The sequence below is a fragment of the Canis aureus genome, chromosome 2, assembly GCF_053574225.1.
Source record: "Canis aureus isolate CA01 chromosome 2, VMU_Caureus_v.1.0, whole genome shotgun sequence".
Classification (NCBI taxonomy): domain Eukaryota; kingdom Metazoa; phylum Chordata; class Mammalia; order Carnivora; family Canidae; genus Canis; species Canis aureus.
Genome location: NC_135612.1, coordinates 63,172,702 through 63,192,427, shown reverse-complemented (window position 1 = coordinate 63,192,427; position 19,726 = coordinate 63,172,702). Strand labels below are relative to the sequence as shown.

The following is a 19,726-nucleotide window of genomic DNA, read 5'->3' as shown; positions in this document are numbered from 1 at the left end:
GCAGGCAGACAGGCAGAGCCGCCCCTCACTCCAGGCCTTTGCACACACAGCTCCATGGCCTGGATGCAGATGCGGCCCTGGGCTTTTCCACCTGAGGACTGGCAGCTTGAACCGCTCCTGCTCCCCGAAGCCTCGCCGACAGGCGTCACCCACCGAGACGCCCCCATCCCTGTCCCCGCGTCCCGTGGCCTGAGGCCCCAGTCGGCGGCCAGGTGGTCACGGAGACTGCGAGCCGCGCAGCTAGAGGTCCGCACTCGGCCCCGGTGCGCGCCAGCGGGGCCCAGCAGTGCCACGCGGGGCCTCCCGCGTCCAGCCACGGCTCCCACGCCCTCCGAGACCGCCCGGCGCCCCCGCCCGGCCCCGCCCCCTCTAATCCCCTTCGCGGGCGGGGCCGGGCGAGCCGCGGCCCCGCCTCCGGGCCGCCCCGGGGGAGGGGCGTGTCCCGCGCCCGGCGAGTCGGGGCGGGCGGGGCCGGGCCGGGCCGGGCCGGGGGCGTGGCGGCCGCGGGCCAGCCCCCACTGGCTGCCGCGCGCCGGGCCGCCCGGGCTCAGTGCGCGGTGGCGGCGGCGGCGGCGGTGCGGACAGCTGGCGCCGCGCAGTCCTGCTCCGCCGGGCGCACGGACGCACCCGCGAGCCGACGCTGGAGGCGCCGGGCGCAGGCGCTGGGCCGGCGGGCGACGAGCGGGAGGAAGAGCCGCGCGCAGCGAGTGGGCGCCCGCGGCCGCCAGGTCGGTGCGCGGGCGCGGAGGGGTCGAGGCGGGCGCGCGGCGAGGCCGGAGCGCGCGGCGGGCTCACGTCCCGAGCGGTGTCGGCGGCGGGGCCTGGCCCGGGCGCAGGCTTCCCGCTCTGGAAAGTTTGCCGCCGCCGCCGCCGCCGCCGCCCTGGGAGGGCTCTGCCGAAGTCAGGGAGGGAAGGGGGAGGAAGGGAGGGACCGCGGCAGGGAGGAGGCGGCCGGCGCCAGGCTGCCCGGGAGCCCTGGGCGGCGGCGGCGGGCGGGGCGGCCGGGGTCGGGGAGCCGGGGGTCGGGGAGCCGGGGCGCAGGAGCCCATCCACCGCCGCTTCCGCCGCTGCGCGCCCCGGCTCCTCCGGGTAACGAGCTGCCTGCCTCCTCCCGCAGTATCCCGAGGGGCGCCCTCCGCCCGCCGGTGCCAGTGCGGGGCCATGGGGGGCAGCACGCCCGCGCGCGCCGCCTGAGGACGTCTTCGCCCCCGCCCCCACGATGGGCGCCCCGGCTCGCGCCCTCGCGCTCTGCGTGGCGGTGGCGGTCGTGACCGGAGCCGCCTCGGGGCCCCCAGGCATGGAGCAGCGCGTCGTGCGGAGAGCCGCAGGTGAGGAAGGACCCGACGGGTACCGGGAACGGGCTCCTGGGCGGGCGCGGGCCGGAGGGTGAGCCCCGGGCTGGCCCTGCGGAACGCGGGGGATCTCGGCCCGAGCTGGCGCGGCGCTCTGTGGGGCTCCCGCCCCAGGGCGAGGCCGCGGCGGGGACCTGAACGGGACCGGGCGTCCGCAGCCACCGCTGCCCGCGGCTCCGCAGTGGGGCGCGGCCTGACCCCGAGCACTTCGGGAGGGCCCAGGGGCTGCGTGTCCACGATCCCCATTGTTGTTCTGTGGGTTCTCACCGACGGAAAGTTCCTATTGTTGGTGGCGCTGCCCCTACCCGCCTCCGTCCCAGCTGGCGGCTCCGACCCGGGAGCGAGAGCCCGCACTTTGGTGGGAGGGCGTGGGAGTGCCTCGGCCGGCCCCGCGGGCGCTGCCCCCCAGGGGCCTGCGTGAGGACGCGGCGTCGTCCCGTGGCCGCGCGCCCCGGCCCTGTGCGGGAAGGCGTGTGTCCCCCGCAGGGCGCGCGCCCAACGCCCGGCCGGGCTCCGGGCGGTGAGACGGTGGGTGTCCGAGGGGCGTGGAGCGGCGGACCCCAGCTGGCAGTCAAGGTCGGGTGGACGGCGGGGTCCGCGGGCCGAGCGCCGGGGAGGGGCGGGAGCGGTCCGTGCGCCAGGCCCCGCCCCGCACACGCGCCGCGCCCCTCGAGGTGCTGCGCGCGCGGTCCCCCGCCGAGCCCCGGGCGCCCCGGCACCGCCGCCCGCACACGCGCCAGCAGGGCTCGCCCCGGGCGCCCGGGACAGGGGCGGCCGCGCAGAGGGAGGCCTTCCCCGGTGAGCTCACGCCCCGCCCGGGCGGGACCCGAACAGCCGCTCCTTTGTACCCCGCGCGACCACAGACCGCGCATTGATGGCGGCCGCGCCGGCCTCGCAGGGAGGTGTGAGCGCCGCGGAGGGCGCGCCGTGCCAGGGAGGCGGCGGCCGGGCGGCCGGAGGCAGATGGCGGCCCGCCCTCCCCGCGCCCCCGCGCCCCCGCGCCCCTCTCCGCGGCGGCGGCTGCGGCCTCCCGGAACAATGTCATTTTTTTATGAATGAAGTGGGGCCGGCGCTTGAATGTGTGTGTCATTCAGCGGCGTGACAGAGGCCGTCGCGAGGTCAGCGCGCGCTTTTAGCGCCGGCTCAGGCGGCCCCAGCTTCCAGGGGCGCAGAATAGGCGGTCGCGGGGAGAGCCCCGAATTAGCATTCGCATTCAGATAAAGATATTACTCCCTACGGCCGAGGAATGTCAACTAGCCCCGGGGAGGGGGCGGCAGGCGGGGCCCCAGACCCTCTCAGGGCCCCCCTCCGGCGTGCGGGGCCCGGCGCGTGGGGGGTGGGGGGGACCATCCTCCCGCTGGGAACTGCGGGCACCCTGTGGGGCCCGTCCTGGGGCAGGGCAGGAGGAGGGAGCTCTGGGCACAGGAGGAACCCCAGGGCGTGGGGCCTTTTTCCGCCAGACTGTAAGTGCCCTGGTCACCAAAGTGGAGCTCGTGAGACAGGGAGTGGGTTGAAGGATCAATAAATTTTAATCCAGTTCCTTAAGGAGATGGACCAGGCCATAAAAATACAAAGACCTGGTGAAATTTAGAAGTTCCAGCTGACACTTTCCCGGGGAAACAAATTAAAAAGCCAGAATTGGCTGTGGTCAAGGTGTGGAAGGTGTGGGCTCCTGGTATGACCTGGGCAGCCTTCATCTCCACCTGGGGCCATTCTTCTCTGTGAGGGGGAAGGGGGCACTCCCCCTGCAGCCTGACCCCACGCAGCCAAGAGGGGTTTCTTGGTTCAGGGCATTTCCCAGAAAAGTACTGGTTGCAACCTCCCCCACCTCTTCATCAGGGCTGGACTTTGAGCTCCACAGGCCTCTGGGTGGTTCATTAACCTGGCTGAGCCAGAAGCTGGACTTCTGGCCTCAGCCTCTGCCCCCAGGGCCTCAGGTCCTCCTTGGGGCCACTCTGGGGCATGTCTGTGCTGGGTTTCACAACCAAAACTAAAGGGGAACAGGAGCCCTTGAGGGAAACACTTAGCCAGGCAGACCTGAGTGACTTACAAGGGAGGGAGCAATGGGGATGTCTCTTTTGGGTGGGAGGGGAGCTCCCCAACTCCAGATCTGTTGGGGATCTCTTGTAGGTGCTTGCTCCACCTCCAAATCCCCCCTCCTGTTTTTTCTAACTTTGTTAGGAAACCCATCAAAGTTTCCAGGTGGGGAGGTGGGAAGGTCCAACCTTCCCCTTGACCTTGGGGTCTCTGAGATGACCTGTGTCTCTCAGGCTATTTTGTACATGCCTGGCAGCAGGTCCCCTGTTCTGGAGAGCAGTGGGAAGCTTCAAGCATCCTGCATAGAACCCTGTGTTCTTCATTCCACCCCAAAACCCACATCCCTTGGGGGCAGCCAGCTCCAAGGGTTCCTTTGACTCAGGTCTGAATTTGATGTTTGTTCCTTGGGGTCCTCTCCCAGGCCCTCTGGAGGGAGCGTTGTCCAGCCCGTGCACTTCCCATGCGATGGGGGAGCCTCTGCTCTAGTGGTTGGTCCTCCCTCCTGGGCAGGCTCGCTCTGGCCATGGCCTGGTGACATCATGGGTGATGGGTCAGGTCGCTCACCCCTGCTTGTCACGTACTCTGGCATGTTAACAGCCTGCGGTGGCCTCCTTGGCCTTCGGGTGGGATCTTTGCCCTGTGTCCTGGTGGGGGAAATTGAGGCACCAGGTACCTCTGGCAGAGTGGGGGGGGTGGTCTCTGTGACTGAGGGACATGCCTGTAAGCCCAGCTGGGCCTTTCCAGGACACAGTACCCCTGGGTCTGACTATGGCTGCCCTTGGCATGCGGCCCCTGCTGAATGAAGCTCAGCCCCCTGTGGGGTGCAAGTAGAGCAGGACTTCTGTTCTCCAGTGTGTGTGGGCCTCAGCACTTGTGCGGGTGCGGACAGGGCCCCTTTTTGTTGATCAAGAAAGACTCCTTTTGGGGGCTGCTATGGGATGGGGGCTGAGGAGCATGTGCCCCTGATACTCCCCAGGTGAGCCAGATGGTAGCTGTTTTAGCGCCCCCTTGTGCCCATCATTCTCTCTCCCCCTACCAGACCCCCCCCCCCCCTCCACCACTCAGTCCATGAATCAGACCTCCTGGAGGCGGAGACTCTGCTGCCAATCCGTGCCCTAGTCCAGGGGTCCCTGGCTTCTGCAACCTGGGCAGGTCAAGGATTGGGCCTCAGCTGAGTCCGCCCTCCCTCCTTCCGCCAGCAGATGGCTGGCCTAGGAGTTCCTCCATGTCTCCTCAATCCCACGCTGGACCAGGTTGAAGTGAGTACTGTGTGGATGGTTTGACCTGCTGACGCTGCCCAGACCAAACCGGAACCAACTGCTGTTGCCCTTGGGCCAGGGCCTGGGGCTGAGGCTGCCATGACCAGCCTGTTCTCAGCCTTCTGGGGGGCCTCAGTCAGTGCCCAGCACTGGGTGGTCCTCACAGGATACAGTGACCAGGACTGAGGGGGGTGCTGGAGGTCAGATCAAGAGTCCCCTGACTGTGGGGCCCGCAGGGATACAGTCTTGGAGGATACTTCAGAGACCCTTCTGGTGGGCATGCGGCCGGTGGGGCCGCCTGGAGTGGGTGGGCAGAAGTGGGACTGGCCGGGAAGCCAGGGGCTGCTGTGGCTAAAGTGGGCAGCTGCGCCCTCGAATCTAGGCCACGCGTCGGCAGAATGACAAGTGACGGTGTAACTGACCCAGCTGAGTCTGGGGAAGGAGGCCTGGGCGCTGGGACCACCCACCCCTGTCCTGGGCCCCAAGCCCAGGCCGCCTGCCTGCACCAGGCATTGTCTGGCCCTGGCAGGAAGGCCTGGGGGTGATAGCCCGCCAGTGGTGTGTCCCTGGATCTCAGGCCTTGGCTCTTTGAGAGCGAGGCAGCCACTGGGCAGGGGGAGGGACCCAGGGGGCTGACCGGTGGACATATGCCCTTGGCAAAGATCCTCTACCTTAGCTTGGCATTTACACAGTAAGGTGGTGGGGGCGACTTACCCTGGCTTTGAGGGCTCCTGCTCTGACCTGCCCACTGCTGAGTCTGGATAATTTCCCACCCCTCCCAGCTTGTGTCCTTATCCATGAAGTGGTGGGAGGATCACGGGTTCCCTTAACCCACTTGCCTGTGAGACACCACTGGTCAGATGGCACCGTCCTATCTGTTTTTGTGACTTATTTCTTCCTCTGTGTTTAGCCTACTGCTGAGGTGTAGTTCACACACAAGATACTTGCTTCTGAGTCAGGGTACAGTGTTCCATGTCCCTAAGACCCTCACCCTGGGCTGACCCCCACAGTGCATTGGCTTTTGGTACCTGGCCCATGGTGAGTCCTGTTCTGGGAGGTTTGGCCACTGCTGCCTTCTTGTGTTGGGGAGGGTCTGTTCTAGGGAGGGAACTGGTTTTGAAGCCAATATGAGGGATGGGGGGGCATTCAGTGGGCCCCTCCTGCTGGGTAAATCATGCTGTCCCCAACCTCATCCTTCATGCCTTGAGCCTCCATTTTAACCAGAGGTCTGTGAGGTACTGCCTGCCTGTTGCCTGATTTTGTGCAGCCTGTGAGCTCAGGGTGGATTTTGCATTTCTAAATGGTTGGAAAAAAACCAAAGGACAGTAATACTTAGTGACAGTTGGCAACGTGAATTTTCAAGGTCCATACATATAGCTTGTAGCCGTAGCCACCTACTTGTGCATCATCTACGTCAGCACTGGTTCTTGGGGCAGGGCTGCACGTAGCACCGCCTGGCCCTCTGCGGGACACTTGGCAGGACTGCAGGCCTTGGACGCGTTGGCCTTGCCCAGCACTGTGGGTCCTAGACGCTCCTGCTGCCTCCTCCTCAGTGTCCAAGCAGTGGGCATGCCATGGTGCCTCCTGGGGGGCGTGTGCAGGTGCTCAGTATTCCTGCTTTGGGGGCACCTGCCCTACGGTCTTCCATCTCCCCTACAGAGACCCCGGGACCTGAGCCTGGCCAGCAGGAGCCACTGGTCTTTGGCAGCGGGGACACTGTGGAGCTGACCTGCCCCTCACCTATAGACAGTCCCACAGGGCCCAGCATCTGGGTCAAGGATGGTGTGGGGCTGGTGCCCTCAGACCGCATCCTGGTGGGGCCTCGGCGGCTGCAGGTACTCAATGCCTCCCATGAGGATGCTGGGACCTACAGCTGCCGGCAGCGGCTCACCCAGCGCATCCTGTGCCATTTCAGCGTGCGTGTGACAGGTAAATGCCTGTGGGGGGGTCCACCCAGGGCAAGCCTGGGAGCAGATGCTGGACAGGTGCGGTCAAGGGGTCACCTCTTGCCCATTCCATGCTGCCTGCCTTTCAGATGCTCCATCCTCTGGAGATGACGAAGACGGGGAGGATGAGGCTGAGGACACAGGTGAGCCCAAGTTCCAGGCACATGGGGCTGGCCAGGGTTGGGGGACTGGCTTCCTAACCACCAAACCCTCTGTGCTGCAGGTATGAGGTCTCCTGCTCATCGAGCAGATAGGAGACCAAGGCCTGTGGCTATCTCCCCGGGATCACACCGAGTGTAGGGTCCCCTCAGGGCGCGGCGGCCCTGAGCTCTCTGGGCAGAAGCTAGGGGTTGGGGGACCTTGTACTGCAGGTGGGACAAGGAGGTGGGGGGTGGCTGCAGTGGGGGCAGGAGGGCCTGTGGGTAAGGTGGTCCAGTCCAGGTGTGAGCATAGCTGCTGTGGGGTTGATGGACATGGGGTCAGAGGCATGTAAGGTGGGAGAGGAGGGTGGCTGTGGGCTCCAGGACAGCAGGTTTGGGCTTCTGATTGCTGTGAGGGGGATGCTATAGCATCTGCTGGTGCAGGCTGTGAGGGCGGGGTGAGGTGACAGCACTCAGGTGTTTAAAGCCCAGTACGGTGGCAGGGACGCTTTGCCTGTCATAGAGGGGCTGGTTATGGGAGGTGGGCCGTCTGTTTTTGGAGGAGCCAAGTTTGAGATGCCAAGAGATGTGAGATAGGGGCAGGGGTCCTGTGGGATCTGGTGGGCAAAGAGGTGAGGAGGAGCCAGCCAGGGAGGCAGAGCTGGGTGGGGATGTGGGTGAGGTGAGGAAGGGTCCCAGGAGAGGAGCCAGGTGTGGGGTGCTTAGGACAGCTCTGCCTTGGGTATGTGCCCTGCCAGGGGCGTGGAAGGGGAGCCTCGAGGTTTCATGCTTTTTCCCTATTTCCTCTGGCTGCCAGGAAGTTCAGAAGCCAAAGTCCAGGCCCAGTTGCTCTGTCCTCCCGACCACCCTGGCCACATGGGGCAGTGCTGGTACCCCCCCCACCCCAACCCAATCCAGTGGGCTCAGGGGCCCCAAGGGCCAACGCCAGGGCTGCCCTCCACAGGCATTGTCAGGGGTGCTGAGTCACCATGGTCTCTGCCTCCAGAGGGCTCCCTGCCTGAGCCTCAGTGCCCTTCTTCACCAGATGGCTATGTTGAAGGCAACAGGGCAGGGGTGGGGGTGAGAGGGGTGTCTCTCCCCGGCCCTGGGGGATGCCCATCCAGCCTCCCATGACAAGAATGCACCCCTTACCCCAGCATTGGAGGATGGAAACCACTTAGGGTGGGGATGGGCTCAACCCTGAAAACCAGGAAAGGTCAGGGCCTCCCAGATGCCACATCTGAGCCTCGTTGCCGCGTCCCCTCCCGCTTCCATCAGGCCCTGTTGTGAGCTAGAGGGTGACTTGGGGTCTCATGAATCCTGGCAGGCACCTGGCTACCTTTAAGACTCAGGGCTCTGTGGGTGGTTGGGTCTTACATCCTGGTAAACTGCTTCCAGAGCCTGGCATGCCCATCCCGCTGGGCTCTGTGCCCTAGGCTGACCTGGTTCCGCTGCCAGTGGGGTCTCCATCAGTGGGCCTGCCCCAGATGGGCCTCCCCTGGGAGGTACCCTGGTATCTTGAAGGCTCCCGGGTCAGGGAGCCCTCTTGTCGGGAGTGGGTTCCTGGGGAGGCAGTCAGGGAGGGACCATGTGGCTTAGCCTTGAGAATTCCAGGAGGTGATTCTGGGACCATCGAGGCAGAGGGGATGCTGAGGCTGGAGAGGCAAGGGACAGGTGGGCCTCTGCTCCCCTCGGGGGGCTAGCTGCCATGTGCCCCTCTGCCAGCAGGGGCTCCGTACTGGACACGGCCTGAGCGGATGGACAAGAAGCTGCTGGCTGTGCCGGCCGCCAACACTGTGCGCTTCCGCTGCCCGGCCGCTGGCAACCCCACGCCGTCCATCTCGTGGCTGAAGAATGGCAAGGAGTTCCGAGGCGAGCATCGCATTGGTGGCATCAAGGTGGGCTTGGCGGTGGGTGGCGCTGGCCGGTGGGGGCCTCGGCCTGCTGTCCCCTCACCCGCGCGCCCGCCTGCAGCTGCGACATCAGCAGTGGAGCCTGGTCATGGAGAGCGTGGTGCCCTCGGACCGTGGGAACTACACATGCGTTGTGGAGAACAAGTTTGGCAGCATCCGGCAGACGTACACTCTGGACGTGCTGGGTGAGGCCCCAGAATGTGGGCAAGGGCTGGCGGCTGGGCAGAGCCAGGGGCAGCGCTGACCCCATCTGACCCCCCAGAGCGCTCCCCGCACCGGCCCATCCTGCAGGCCGGGCTGCCGGCCAACCAGACGGCCGTGCTGGGCAGTGATGTGGAGTTCCACTGCAAGGTGTACAGCGACGCCCAGCCCCACATCCAGTGGCTCAAGCATGTGGAGGTGAACGGCAGCAAAGTGGGGCCCGACGGTACGCCCTACGTCACTGTGCTCAAGGTGGGTGGCACCCCTGGCTGGGCGCCGGCAGATGGGACCCAGGCCTCGCACCATCAGGGGAGAAATGGTACAGGGAGGCCCGGCTCGGCTCAGCACTGGTGGTGTGGGGGAGGGGAGGTTGGAGCATGTGGCCCTGCTGTGAGTCCTCAGTTTCCCTGTCTGCTCTAAGGGTTGGCCTTAGCCCTGGAGGCAGGCCTACAGATGGTGCCCTAGGCCGGGCTCAAGCTCCAGGCCTGGGGCAGGCAGGTGGCACATTCGGGGCCTGAGGTGCTGTCAGCCACTCCTTGTGCCACCCTCACCCGGCACCGTCCGGGTGTGCAGAGCACGGCTTGCTGCCTGCCTGCCTCCCTCGGCCCTTGCTTGGGCCAGCAGGGCCTCAGCTTCGTTCCCACGGCCTGAGGGGCGGGGGCCACCCGAGCTGGGAAGGTTGCAACACTCTCAGCCCAAAGAGAAACATCTGTTGCTGGTGGGGGTGGGGAGCAGGCACTTGGGCTGAGGGCAGGAGTCCAGACCCGACTGGAGAGGCCATGGTGGCCTGGTCGGGTGAGATCTCGACACGCATGGGAACATGCTTACCGTGAGCCAGGCAGCAACATAGCAGGCCCATCCAGGACCCCAGAGGCAGGCAGGCTGCATGCCAGCCCAGGAGGGCCTCTTGGAGGGCTGCCTGCCAGGGCTGCACTCTGGGCTGTAGTGGGTGCACGTGGAGAAGGTGCCTCCTGTGGAACCATGGCCTGCCACTGGAAGGTGCTTCTGTTGTCTCCTCCAGGCAGCCTTCCTGCCTGGCATAGCCTAGCCACACCCCCTTCTCCATTCTCTGAGGGCCACCCTCGTGGCAGGGTCTGTACCAGGGCCTGCTCCTGCATGGCCACTCTGTGCCCGGCCGGGCTGCCAAGGGCGCGCCTAAGCCGGGTCTCTTGTCCCCGCAGTCCTGGATCAGTGAGAGTGTGGAGGCCGACGCACGCCTCCGCCTGGCCAATGTGTCCGAGCGTGACGGGGGCGAGTACCTCTGTCGAGCCTCCAATTTCATAGGCGTGGCTGAGAAGGCCTTTTGGCTGCGTGTTCACGGGCCCCAAGCAGGTAACAACTCTGTCCCATGCTGTCTGGCACGCCGAGCTCCAGCTCCGATGCCCTGGCCATGCGCCCACCTGCACGCCCCCATCCTGCTCGCTCCCCGCCCTGTGGCTCGCACTGCACTCCCGATGGAGCCGCCTCTGCCATGCTGGTGTCTCTGGTCTCCACTGTGACCACCTGCTTCCAGCCCCCGTGGCCTGTGCTGACCCTGCCTGCGCTCCCACACACACCCCCAGGACTTCAGCCCCAGTGGGGGCTGTACCTCTCTAGGCTTCTGCTTCTGCCCCTACCCCCGTGTGTGTGCGTGCGTGTTGGTGTGTGTGCACGCCGGTGTGCTGTGTATCTTTCTCTCGCCCTTTCCCGCCCCTGGCTCCGCTGCCTACTCACTTCCCATTGGTCTGTTTGTCCACCCATCAGTTCACCTATTCTCCTGCACCCCCCCAGCGTACACGCTAACCCTGCATGCTGCGTTTGCGCAGCCTGCTGCTGGCCGCACGCCTGGCGCTCACCTGGGACAGAGGATTCGCCGGTGGAGGGACTGGCTTCGGGCTCTGTGTGGACGCACAAGGCAGAGGACCCTTGGCGCCGTGGCCGTGGTCATGGCAGTGGTGGTGGTGGTGGCGGCGGCAGCGTTTTCTTTGCAGCCTGGCGGGATCGTCACCATGTGGACTCTGGCTGTGGTGCCCGTGGGAGGTGCTGGCGCTCGCCTATCGCGCTCTGTTCTCTCTTTATAGACGGCGGGCGCTAACACCACCGACAAGGAGCTAGAGGTTCTGTCCTTACGCAATGTCACCTTTGAGGACGCGGGGGAGTACACGTGTCTGGCGGGCAATTCTATCGGGTTTTCCCATCACTCTGCGTGGCTGGTGGTGCTGCCAGGTACTGGCTCCTGCTGGTGCTCGCTCTGTTCCTGTCCTCTTGGGGTCGCTGGCTTGGGACACTCCACGGCTGCCAGGGACAGGCAGGGGGCCCTGCAGCTCACGGCCACCTTGCTCCACAGAACTCGTGCGCCAGGCCCTGTGGCTGATATGGGAGCAAAGTTGACATGCAGTGTCTTAGCTCAGAGGGGCCTCCCTGGAGCCGCCCCACTCTCAGTCAGGTCCCCACAGCCTAGGTGGCAGCTCTGGTGTCTCCCTGGGTGGCGGGTGTGAATGCTGCTGGCTGTGCTGGGCTCCTTCTCTCTTGGGTGTCCCCCTCCTGACCCAGCATTTCTGACTGCAGGACCCTCAGTGAAGGGGGGCCACTGAGGCCGTGGCGTCCCCCCCCACCCCCATCCTGGCGTCTCAGTCCCTTTCCCCATGCCCACTGTGCCTCTGGTTCCGGCCCAGGGCAGCCCGTGGGGGCCCCTGTGTGGCTGGGCCAGGCCTGCAACACCCGTGTCTTTGCAGCCGAGGAGGAGCTGGTGGAGGCTGGTGAGGCTGGCAGCGTGTACGCAGGTGTCCTCAGCTACGGGGTGGGCTTCCTCCTCTTCATCCTGGTGGTGGCAGCTGTGACACTGTGCCGTCTGCGCACTCCCCCGAAGAAGGGCCTGGGCTCGCCTACCGTGCACAAGGTCTCCCGCTTTCCACTCAAGCGACAGGTAACAGAAAGTAGATACCAGGTTCCGAGCCGCCTGGCCTCCCGGACATCCCCACGGCCCAGGCTTCCAGGCTCCTGAGCTCAGGGATGCCCTGCGGTGTCTTAGGCCTGGGGCCTGCCCTGGGGTGCAGGTCTCTGTGGTGGCTGAGCCAGCCCAGCCCCTGTCTAAGCGGTCCCCACATGGAGCCTGGGTTATTTGTCTTCACCAAGTGACACCTGGGAGTTACCCTGGCCCACACAACCTAGCCAGCCCTGTCTACACGGGCAAAGCTGAAGCCTTGCTGTCCCCAGGGGCGCCCTGCCACCCCTACTCCTGCTGTGGTTTGGCCCCGTGGCACCAACCTGTCCCTGCCGACCCAAGCAGGTGTCCTTGGAGTCCAACTCGTCCATGAACTCTAACACGCCACTGGTGCGTATCGCCCGGCTGTCTTCTGGGGAGGGCCCTGCACTGGCCAACGTCTCTGAGCTGGAGCTGCCTGCTGACCCCAAGTGGGAGCTGTCCAGGGCCCGGTCAGTGTTGGTGATGTGACCATGTGTGCTGGGGCTGGGCCCTGATCTGGTGGGGGTCGGGGCACATGTGGAGTGTGGCCCTGTGGTAGGGGAGGAGGCACCACTCAGAAATATGATTGGGTTTAGATCAGAGGCAAGTAGGAATCTGCATGATGGGCAGTGTGATGACTGCTGGATGCAGGGTTGGAGCCAGATGCTCCTGAGGTGCGGGTCACCCCTTGCAGAGTGCTCTGTTGGAGGGCTCTGCAACAGAGTGAGGCTGGAGGGTCAGCGTCCTTCATCCTCATGAGCAAGGTTGTGGGGCAAGTATGGAGGGCTTCCTGGAAACAGCAGCAGTGGGCCTCAGAGACCACCCAGGACAGGGCCTCAAGCTGGTGGGAATACTCATTGCTTCTGTGTTTCTGCCACCAGGCTGACCCTAGGCAAGCCTCTTGGGGAAGGCTGCTTTGGCCAGGTGGTCATGGCAGAGGCCATCGGTATTGACAAGGACCGGGCTGCCAAGCCTGTCACTGTGGCTGTGAAGATGCTAAAAGGTGAGGAAGAGGAGGGATGTAACAAGGGGAGCTTGGGCAAGGGCTGGGGTGGTGGCACCTGACTCACTCTCCTTCCTGCACAGATGATGCCACGGACAAGGACCTCTCAGACCTGGTGTCTGAGATGGAGATGATGAAGATGATCGGCAGGCACAAGAACATCATCAATCTTCTGGGAGCCTGCACCCAGGGTGGTATGTGCTGCGGCTGGGTGGGCCACTGGTGCCGGCCGGTCCCGAGGGCAGGGGCCCTTGTCTCAGCCGCCTCTGCTCCCAGGACCCCTGTACGTGCTGGTGGAGTATGCAGCCAAGGGCAACCTGCGGGAATACCTGCGGGCAAGGAGGCCCCCGGGCATGGACTACTCCTTCGACACCTGCAAGCTGCCTGAGGAGCAGCTCACCTGCAAGGACCTGGTGTCCTGCGCCTATCAGGTGGCACGGGGCATGGAGTACCTGGCTTCCCAGAAGGTGAGCAGGAGGTGGGAGGAGGGTTGCTGGGTCCTTCAGCCTGCCAGGACCACTTGGGAGCTTCAGCCCTGCCCCCCGCCCTGCCCCCAGTGCATCCACAGGGACCTGGCAGCCCGTAACGTGCTGGTGACCGAGGACAATGTGATGAAGATTGCAGACTTCGGCCTGGCTCGGGACGTGCACAACCTCGACTATTACAAGAAGACCACCAACGTGAGCCTGGCTGGAGGGGGGGCAGTCTGGGGAAGGGGGGGGAGGGAGAAGCTGCCGCCCCCCCCCCCCCCCCCCCCCCGCCAGGGCACCTGGCCGTCAACATGCCCCCTCCCCATCCCAGGGCCGGCTGCCTGTGAAGTGGATGGCACCCGAGGCCCTGTTTGACCGAGTCTACACCCACCAGAGTGATGTGTATGTGGTCTCCCAGACCAGGGGTGGGGCCGGGGGGTGGGGAGCTGCAGGGATGCTGGACAGAGCTGGATGTGGCCTCTTGGGCTCTCTGCTCTCCATGGGGTCCGTTCAGGGCAGGCGGTCAGCTGACAGGGTAGGCTGACGGTCCCATGCTCCCTGCCAGCTGGTCCTTTGGGGTGCTGCTCTGGGAGATCTTTACCCTGGGGGGCTCCCCATACCCTGGCATCCCAGTGGAGGAGCTCTTCAAGCTGCTGAAGGAGGGCCACCGCATGGACAAGCCAGCCAACTGCACACACGACCTGTGAGTGTACGCGCCCTGCAGTCCCCTTCTGAGCACTCGGCCCCACAGGTGGCGGCAGCCAGGGCCTGGCTGGGGCCAGGGTCATGGGAGGCAGTGTGGGCTGGGTGCAGGTGGGCACCAGGTGGAAGCCTCACCCCAGCATGATGCTCCCAGGTACATGATCATGCGGGAGTGCTGGCATGCCGTGCCTTCCCAGAGGCCCACGTTCAAGCAGCTAGTGGAGGATCTGGACCGCATCCTCACTGTGACGTCCACTGATGTGAGTGCAGGGCGGGGGCGGGGGGCCCAGGGGGTGCAGCGTCCCCTGGACTGTGCATTGGGGTACAGCACTGACCACCACGCGCCCACAGGAGTACCTGGACCTGTCGGTGCCTTTTGAGCAGTACTCACCAGGCGGCCAGGACACTCCCAGCTCCAGCTCCTCGGGGGATGATTCCGTGTTTGCCCATGACCTGCTGCCTCCAGCCCCACCCGGCGGTGGGGGTCCTCGGACGTGAAGGGCCACCGGCCTGCAGGCTGAGCCCCCGTCAATGTGAGAGCAGACCTCAGCTCACTATGCTGCTGGTGGTGTGCTGTCAACCACTGGGGCCTCCTGGCCCAGGCTTGAGCCCTGGGCCAGCCTGATGGACAGACGACTTTCTGTCTGTGTGGGCACACATGTGTGTGGGTGTGTCTCGAGGCCCCGGCGCTGGAATCCCTGGAGCACCCGCCCTGCTGTACAATGACCTCCTGGCCACCTGTGCTGGCTGGCAGCACCAGGGGGACCGAATGTAGAATGTAAAGGGGCTCCTCCCTGGGGCCCCTTCCCCCAGGCTCCCCCATTCCCTCAGCTGCTGCCCCACATGGAGCCTCCAGTGTGGACCCAGGCCCCTCCCAGTGCCTGAGCTGAGCCTGCAGGGAACCCCCACGCGGCACACGTCCCTCCCAAGCGGCATCTTGTCCCCGGGGGGTGGGGTGAGCACCCCCACCCCAGCCTTCCCCACTTCCCACCCTGCTCCTTGGAGACTGAATTACGGGTACCCGAAGGCAGGAGCCTTTAACTTCTGAGAGGTTCATCCAGAGACGAGTGTACATTTATATAAATAGAAGCTGTGTATAGGACACACACATATATATATAAATATCTATATGGGAGAAGAGCTGGTGTCGCGGGCACGGGACCCCGGAGGGCCAGGGAGGCTTCCAGTGAGACTCAGTGCGGAGACGGCACAAGAACCAGCAGAGGATGGAGGGCTTTTCTAGCACTGCGGTTTTGTTTTAAAAATTGTACCTGGACCTGTATATTTGTAAAGCTATTTATCAACCCCCAGACCCCCTATCCCTGTCCCCCCGCCATGTTTAGCCCACCGCATGCAGAGAAGTTTCAGTTTTAACTTATTAACAGCTGAGAAAGTCCAAGCTTCTGTTGGCAGGGTGGCCCCATTGGAGGGGCAGGTGCTGGGTGCGGCCAGCGTCACCCCAGACTTGAGCTTGGTCTCCAGTGCCCGCCAGGGTCCTGAATAGTTTGAGGTGATTCTAGCAAGGATATTCTATTTCCTTTGGCCTCCTTTTGCAGGGGAATTAGATTTCTATAGGGTTTTTCTTTAGGAGATTTATTTTTTTGGACTTCAAAGCAAGCCGGTATTTTCATACAAGTTCTAATTGCCGTGTGTTCCGGGTGGGGAGGCCATTTCCAGTGGGGGCCAGCCCTGTGCACCGGTTCAGATGTTATTAGATGTTACAAGTTTATATATATCTATATATATAATTTATTGAGTTTTTACAAGATGTATTTGCTGTAGATTTAACACTTCTTACGCAATGCTTCTAGACTTTTATAGCCCGGACTGCTACCTTTCAAAGCTTGGGAGAGAAAGCCGTGAATTCAGTCCTGTTCTTTTTTGTACTATTACTGACCCAAATTTGGATGGCTATTTTTTGCTCATCAGCTGGCCAGCTGGGCAGTGGTTCAGGGTGGTCTTTGTTCTCAGGGCCCCCCGCCTTATGGGGGCCAAAGGTGTCGACCCAAACTGGTAGCCGTACCTTCCAAAAAATAAACAGAGACAACTGGCTCACATCCCTGCTCTGTTGCTTTCCTGTTTCCTGTCCTGCTGGGACCCCAAGCAATTCACTGTCCTCACTGTCCACCCAGGGCAGGTTCTGTCATCAGCCCCCCCAACAACCCAGGAGAGAGGGCTCACCAGCTGCTACCAGAACCCACAGACTGGCTGCTCGGGTCACAGTCCCAGGTATCGCCTTGAATAGGACAAGTCCCAGGCAAAGCCAAGGTGAGGGTGAAGGTGGTCCAGTGTGTCCAGCTGCCAAGGGGTCCAACACGGCAGGGCAGGACCTCAGGGCCACAGGTGGTCTTCATTGCCTCAGTCCAAGGTCCTCAAGGGCAGGGAATGCTGGCAAGGGGGCATCCAGGGGTGGCTGTGAGAGCCTCATGGGATGCAGCAGCAAGTGGAGGGAGGAAGGGCCTGCCAAGCCCCCTGGCTGCCCCCAACTCATGAAGTCCAGGTGGGCTTTGGGGGTCCTGTGTGGGCACCTGCAGCTGCTTTTGAAGCTCCCCCTCCACACCCCACCTACTGGCATCTCTGGTCAGCTGGGGAGGAGAGGATTCTACCTGGGTGCCCCTCCTCCCCCCATGGAGCCACAGGTCAGCAAAGCCCTCACCTGGCCCTGGATTCAACTAGACTCAGGGAGGGCTCTTTCTGCTCCGGGGACCATAGTCCTCCTGGACGCTTCCGCTTCCCTTCCCCATCCCAGGCCTGGCATCCCCTCCTGGGTCTCCGGCAGTACCTCCTACACTCCACTGCTGCTTCGAGTGGATGCTACACTCTGACCCCCTCAGGTGGTTGGGGCACTGAGGACACAGTGACAGGATCTGGCCCCTCTGCTCTGGAGTTCTGGGCCTGAGGGAGTAGGGACACAGATCAGGGCCCCCACTCATGCCTCAGTGGTGGGGGGTAAGTCTGGGAAGGCTTCCTAAAGGAGGCAGCACTGCTCAGGCTAAGTGGTAAGGCTAGAGAGGATTCAGGGACCTGTGGCCATGCACAAACTTGGCCCAGGTCCTCTCCGGACCCCAGTGCTGCCCCAGCATCATCTGTCCCTCCCTCCTCTGGCCCAGCTCACCCCGTGTCAGGTTTGACCAGAGGGCGGCAGCTGGTTAACCAGACCCTGGTCTGGTGCACTTTGACTTGGCTTCTAACTGGCTCCCTCTATAGCTGTGTCACTCACTTCCCGGCGTCTGGGGCCTCCCTGGAAGGGGAAGCTGCTAGGGTCCTGGATCCGAGCCTGGTGCCTCTCAGTACCCTGACCCCACTTGGGGAAGCACCCCAGCACCCCAGCAACCCCCCAGCCTGCAGGAGACCCCTTGTTTTGTGTCCCCAGCGCTCCAGGAGATGGAGGTGGAGGAGGGTGGGGGAGTGCCTGCGGCAGGGCCCCAGGCCGTCAGGGAGGTCGGCGGGGCGGGGGCGGGGGTGGGGCTGGGGGTGGTGGGAGCCCAGAAGGGGGCCCCCCCGCGGAGGGGGGCCTGGAGTGGAGCCCACTGGCGATGGGGCCTGGGGGTGGGTGGAGCTCGGCAGAGGGGGGCGGGAGATGGGGAGCTGAGTGGGGAGCCCGCGGGGAGGAGGTGTCCAGTGAGGGGGCGTGGTGGAGGGGTGGTGGGGCCTGGTCGGGAGACCCGGGAGGGGCGAATGGCCCTACAGGGGAGGCCGGGGGCCTGGTGGGGGGTGGGGTGCCGGGGCGGGTAAGCTTGGAGCGGGGGTGGCGGGGAGAGCGGGGGAGGAGGGGAGCCTGGCGCAGAGGAGCCCGGTGGGGAGTCCGGGTTGGGGAGCCCACGTGGGAGCAAGCGGGTGGGGGGGGGGGTAGGAAACCCGGAGGCGGGCGGAGCGCGGGTCGGGGGCGCCCTCTAGTGTCGGCCAGCGTCCCCGCCGCGCCCCCGTCCTCGTCTGCGCGGCCCCGCGGGGCTCCAGGGGCGGGCTCGGGACCCGGGTCCAGGCATCCAGGGGAGAGGCCGGTTCCCCAGACGCCAGCGGAGACCCCGGGCGGGACGCGGGCGGACAGGGAAACAGGCCAGGCGGGCAGGTCTGGGCGCTGGACACGCAAGTAAGGGTAGCTCCGCCCTCCGCACTGCAGGAAGCCTCCCCGCCCTCGCCTGCTGGCCCCGCCTTTCCCGCGGCCCCGCCCCCCACCTGCTGGCCCCACCTTTCCCCGGGCCCCGCCCCCACCTGCTGGCCCCGCCTTTCCCGCGGCCCCGCCCCCCACCTGCTGACCCCACCTTTCCCCGGGCCCCGCCCCCCACCTGCTGGCCCCACCTTTCCCCGGGCCCCGCCCCCACCCGCTGGCCCCACCTTTCCCGCGGCCCCGCCCCCACCCGCTGGCCCCGCCTTTTCCCGCGACCCGCCCCCCACCTGCTGGCTCTGCCTTTCCCCGCGGCCCCGCCCCGTCAGACCGCACCTGTCAGGCGGCACCTGTGGCCCTGCCCCTCACCTGTCTGCTCACCTCCTCCTGCAACCTGGGCTGGCAGTTTCCCGAGTGTTCTCTGGTCCCCAGGGCGGGTGGGTTCCGCCCCAGCCCCGGGACAGGCCTCAGTGGCGGCTCAGGGAGTGAGGCACCCACAGGCCTCCTGCCCTTGGAGGGTCGCGAGCTCCTCATTCCTGGACTCGCAGGCCCGGCCCTGTTCACCTTTCTTCCACGCTGCCTGGGTGGCTCACCTGGGCTGAGGGCCTCGAAACCCTTTCTGGCCCCCTGCAATCTTGTTCCTAATCTGCCAGCTGCCGCCCACCAACCTGTCCTGCTAGGCTGGACACCAACCATGCACCCCGCGTCCTTCCCCCCAGGCAGGTGGGCACACTCTTGGCTGCAGCTGTCAGTCTTCAGGGGGGATGGCCCCACACTAAGCACACTTGCAACCCGCTGGAGTGGAAGGGCTCCAATCGCCCCTACCACAGCTAACCAGTGTGTTTGTTTTTAAAGATTTTATCCATTCATTTGACAGAGCAAGCGAACTCCTGCTTGCAGGAGAGGGACTCCCCGCTGAGCAGAGAGCCTGCTGTGGGGCTCGATCCCAGGACCCCAGGACCCTGGGATCATGACCTGAGTGGAAGGCAGACACTGAACCCACCAAGTCCCCCAGTCACCCTTGCGCTGTTTTAAATGGAGACCTCATCTGTCTCTCCTTTGCCCAGACCTGCCTTTCTCTCCTCTTCCCAGAGCTTTCTGGGGGTGTAGCTGTGTCTTCTGGAAGGCTTTGCTTTCTGGAGATGCTGGTGCTCCTGACGGGTCACCAGACTTCGCTGGGTGGGCACGAGGGGCATATGCCCACAGCCCTCACACCCAGCTCCCTGCCTCCACGACCCCCAGCCCCCAGGGAATGGTGACGGGGACTCCCAAGCAGCACAGGTGGATTCCAGCGTTTCTGGGGGTCCACAGCTGGAATTGCCGCTGAGGACATTCCATGGATGGACCCTCCTGGGATGACAGGGGAGCATCTTCGTCTTTCCTTCTAAAGAGCTGCTTTCAGTCAGAAACTGGTGTGGTCATTTGCATGTGCTGGGGCAGACAAGTCTGAGTATCACCATAGGGGCTGGATCTCTGCTGACAACCAATTCTCGGGGTTCCATCCTTGTTCTGATCAGGAGCACCTTCCCCTGGACTGCAGAGCCACCTCCTTAAACAGCCCCTGCTGCCACTCCCCCCCCCCACTCCTCTCTGCCCTATCAGCCTCTCCAGAGCCCTGCTGCCTTACAGGCTTATGGAAGCCACTGACCCAGGG

The 19,726-nt window shown here is 64.5% G+C and overlaps 1 protein-coding gene across 10 annotated transcripts; it reads left to right on the top strand.

The window, feature by feature from the left end:
- Positions 1-1,159: 1,159 nt before the first annotated feature.
- On the top strand, positions 1,160-16,024 carry FGFR3 (fibroblast growth factor receptor 3). Of its 10 annotated transcripts, none has more exons than XM_077876451.1 (17): positions 1,160-1,328; positions 6,308-6,577; positions 6,684-6,737; positions 8,460-8,632; positions 8,709-8,832; positions 8,910-9,100; positions 10,030-10,180; positions 11,563-11,760; positions 12,118-12,262; positions 12,674-12,795; positions 12,879-12,989; positions 13,072-13,262; positions 13,353-13,475; positions 13,597-13,667; positions 13,831-13,968; positions 14,122-14,227; positions 14,319-16,024. In XM_077876451.1, exons 1-17 carry the CDS (start codon positions 1,220-1,222, stop codon positions 14,463-14,465), a joined length of 2,424 nt encoding a protein of 807 aa, XP_077732577.1. In that variant the 5' UTR covers positions 1,160-1,219; the 3' UTR covers positions 14,466-16,024. The 10 variants fall into 10 exon arrangements, with proteins under 10 accessions (XP_077732577.1, XP_077732590.1, XP_077732587.1 ...); XM_077876464.1 differs by having other exon boundaries at positions 1,162-1,328; positions 8,463-8,632; XM_077876461.1 differs by having other exon boundaries at positions 1,162-1,328; positions 11,563-11,753; positions 12,114-12,262.
- Positions 16,025-19,726: the final 3,702 nt, after the last annotated feature.

What these genes read in the sequence shown, in the direction of transcription:
- FGFR3 (XM_077876451.1), top strand. Translation starts at nt 1,220, where the DNA reads ATGGGCGCCCCGGCTCGCGCCCTCGCGCTCTGCGTGGCGGTGGCGGTC. An exon ending in GGATGAGGCTGAGGACACAG is followed by an intron (nt 6,738 to 8,459) that starts GTGAGCCCAAGT and finishes CCCCTCTGCCAG; the next exon opens with CAGGGGCTCCGTACTGGACA. An exon ending in TCACTGTGACGTCCACTGAT is followed by an intron (nt 14,228 to 14,318) that starts GTGAGTGCAGGG and finishes ACGCGCCCACAG; the next exon opens with GAGTACCTGGACCTGTCGGT.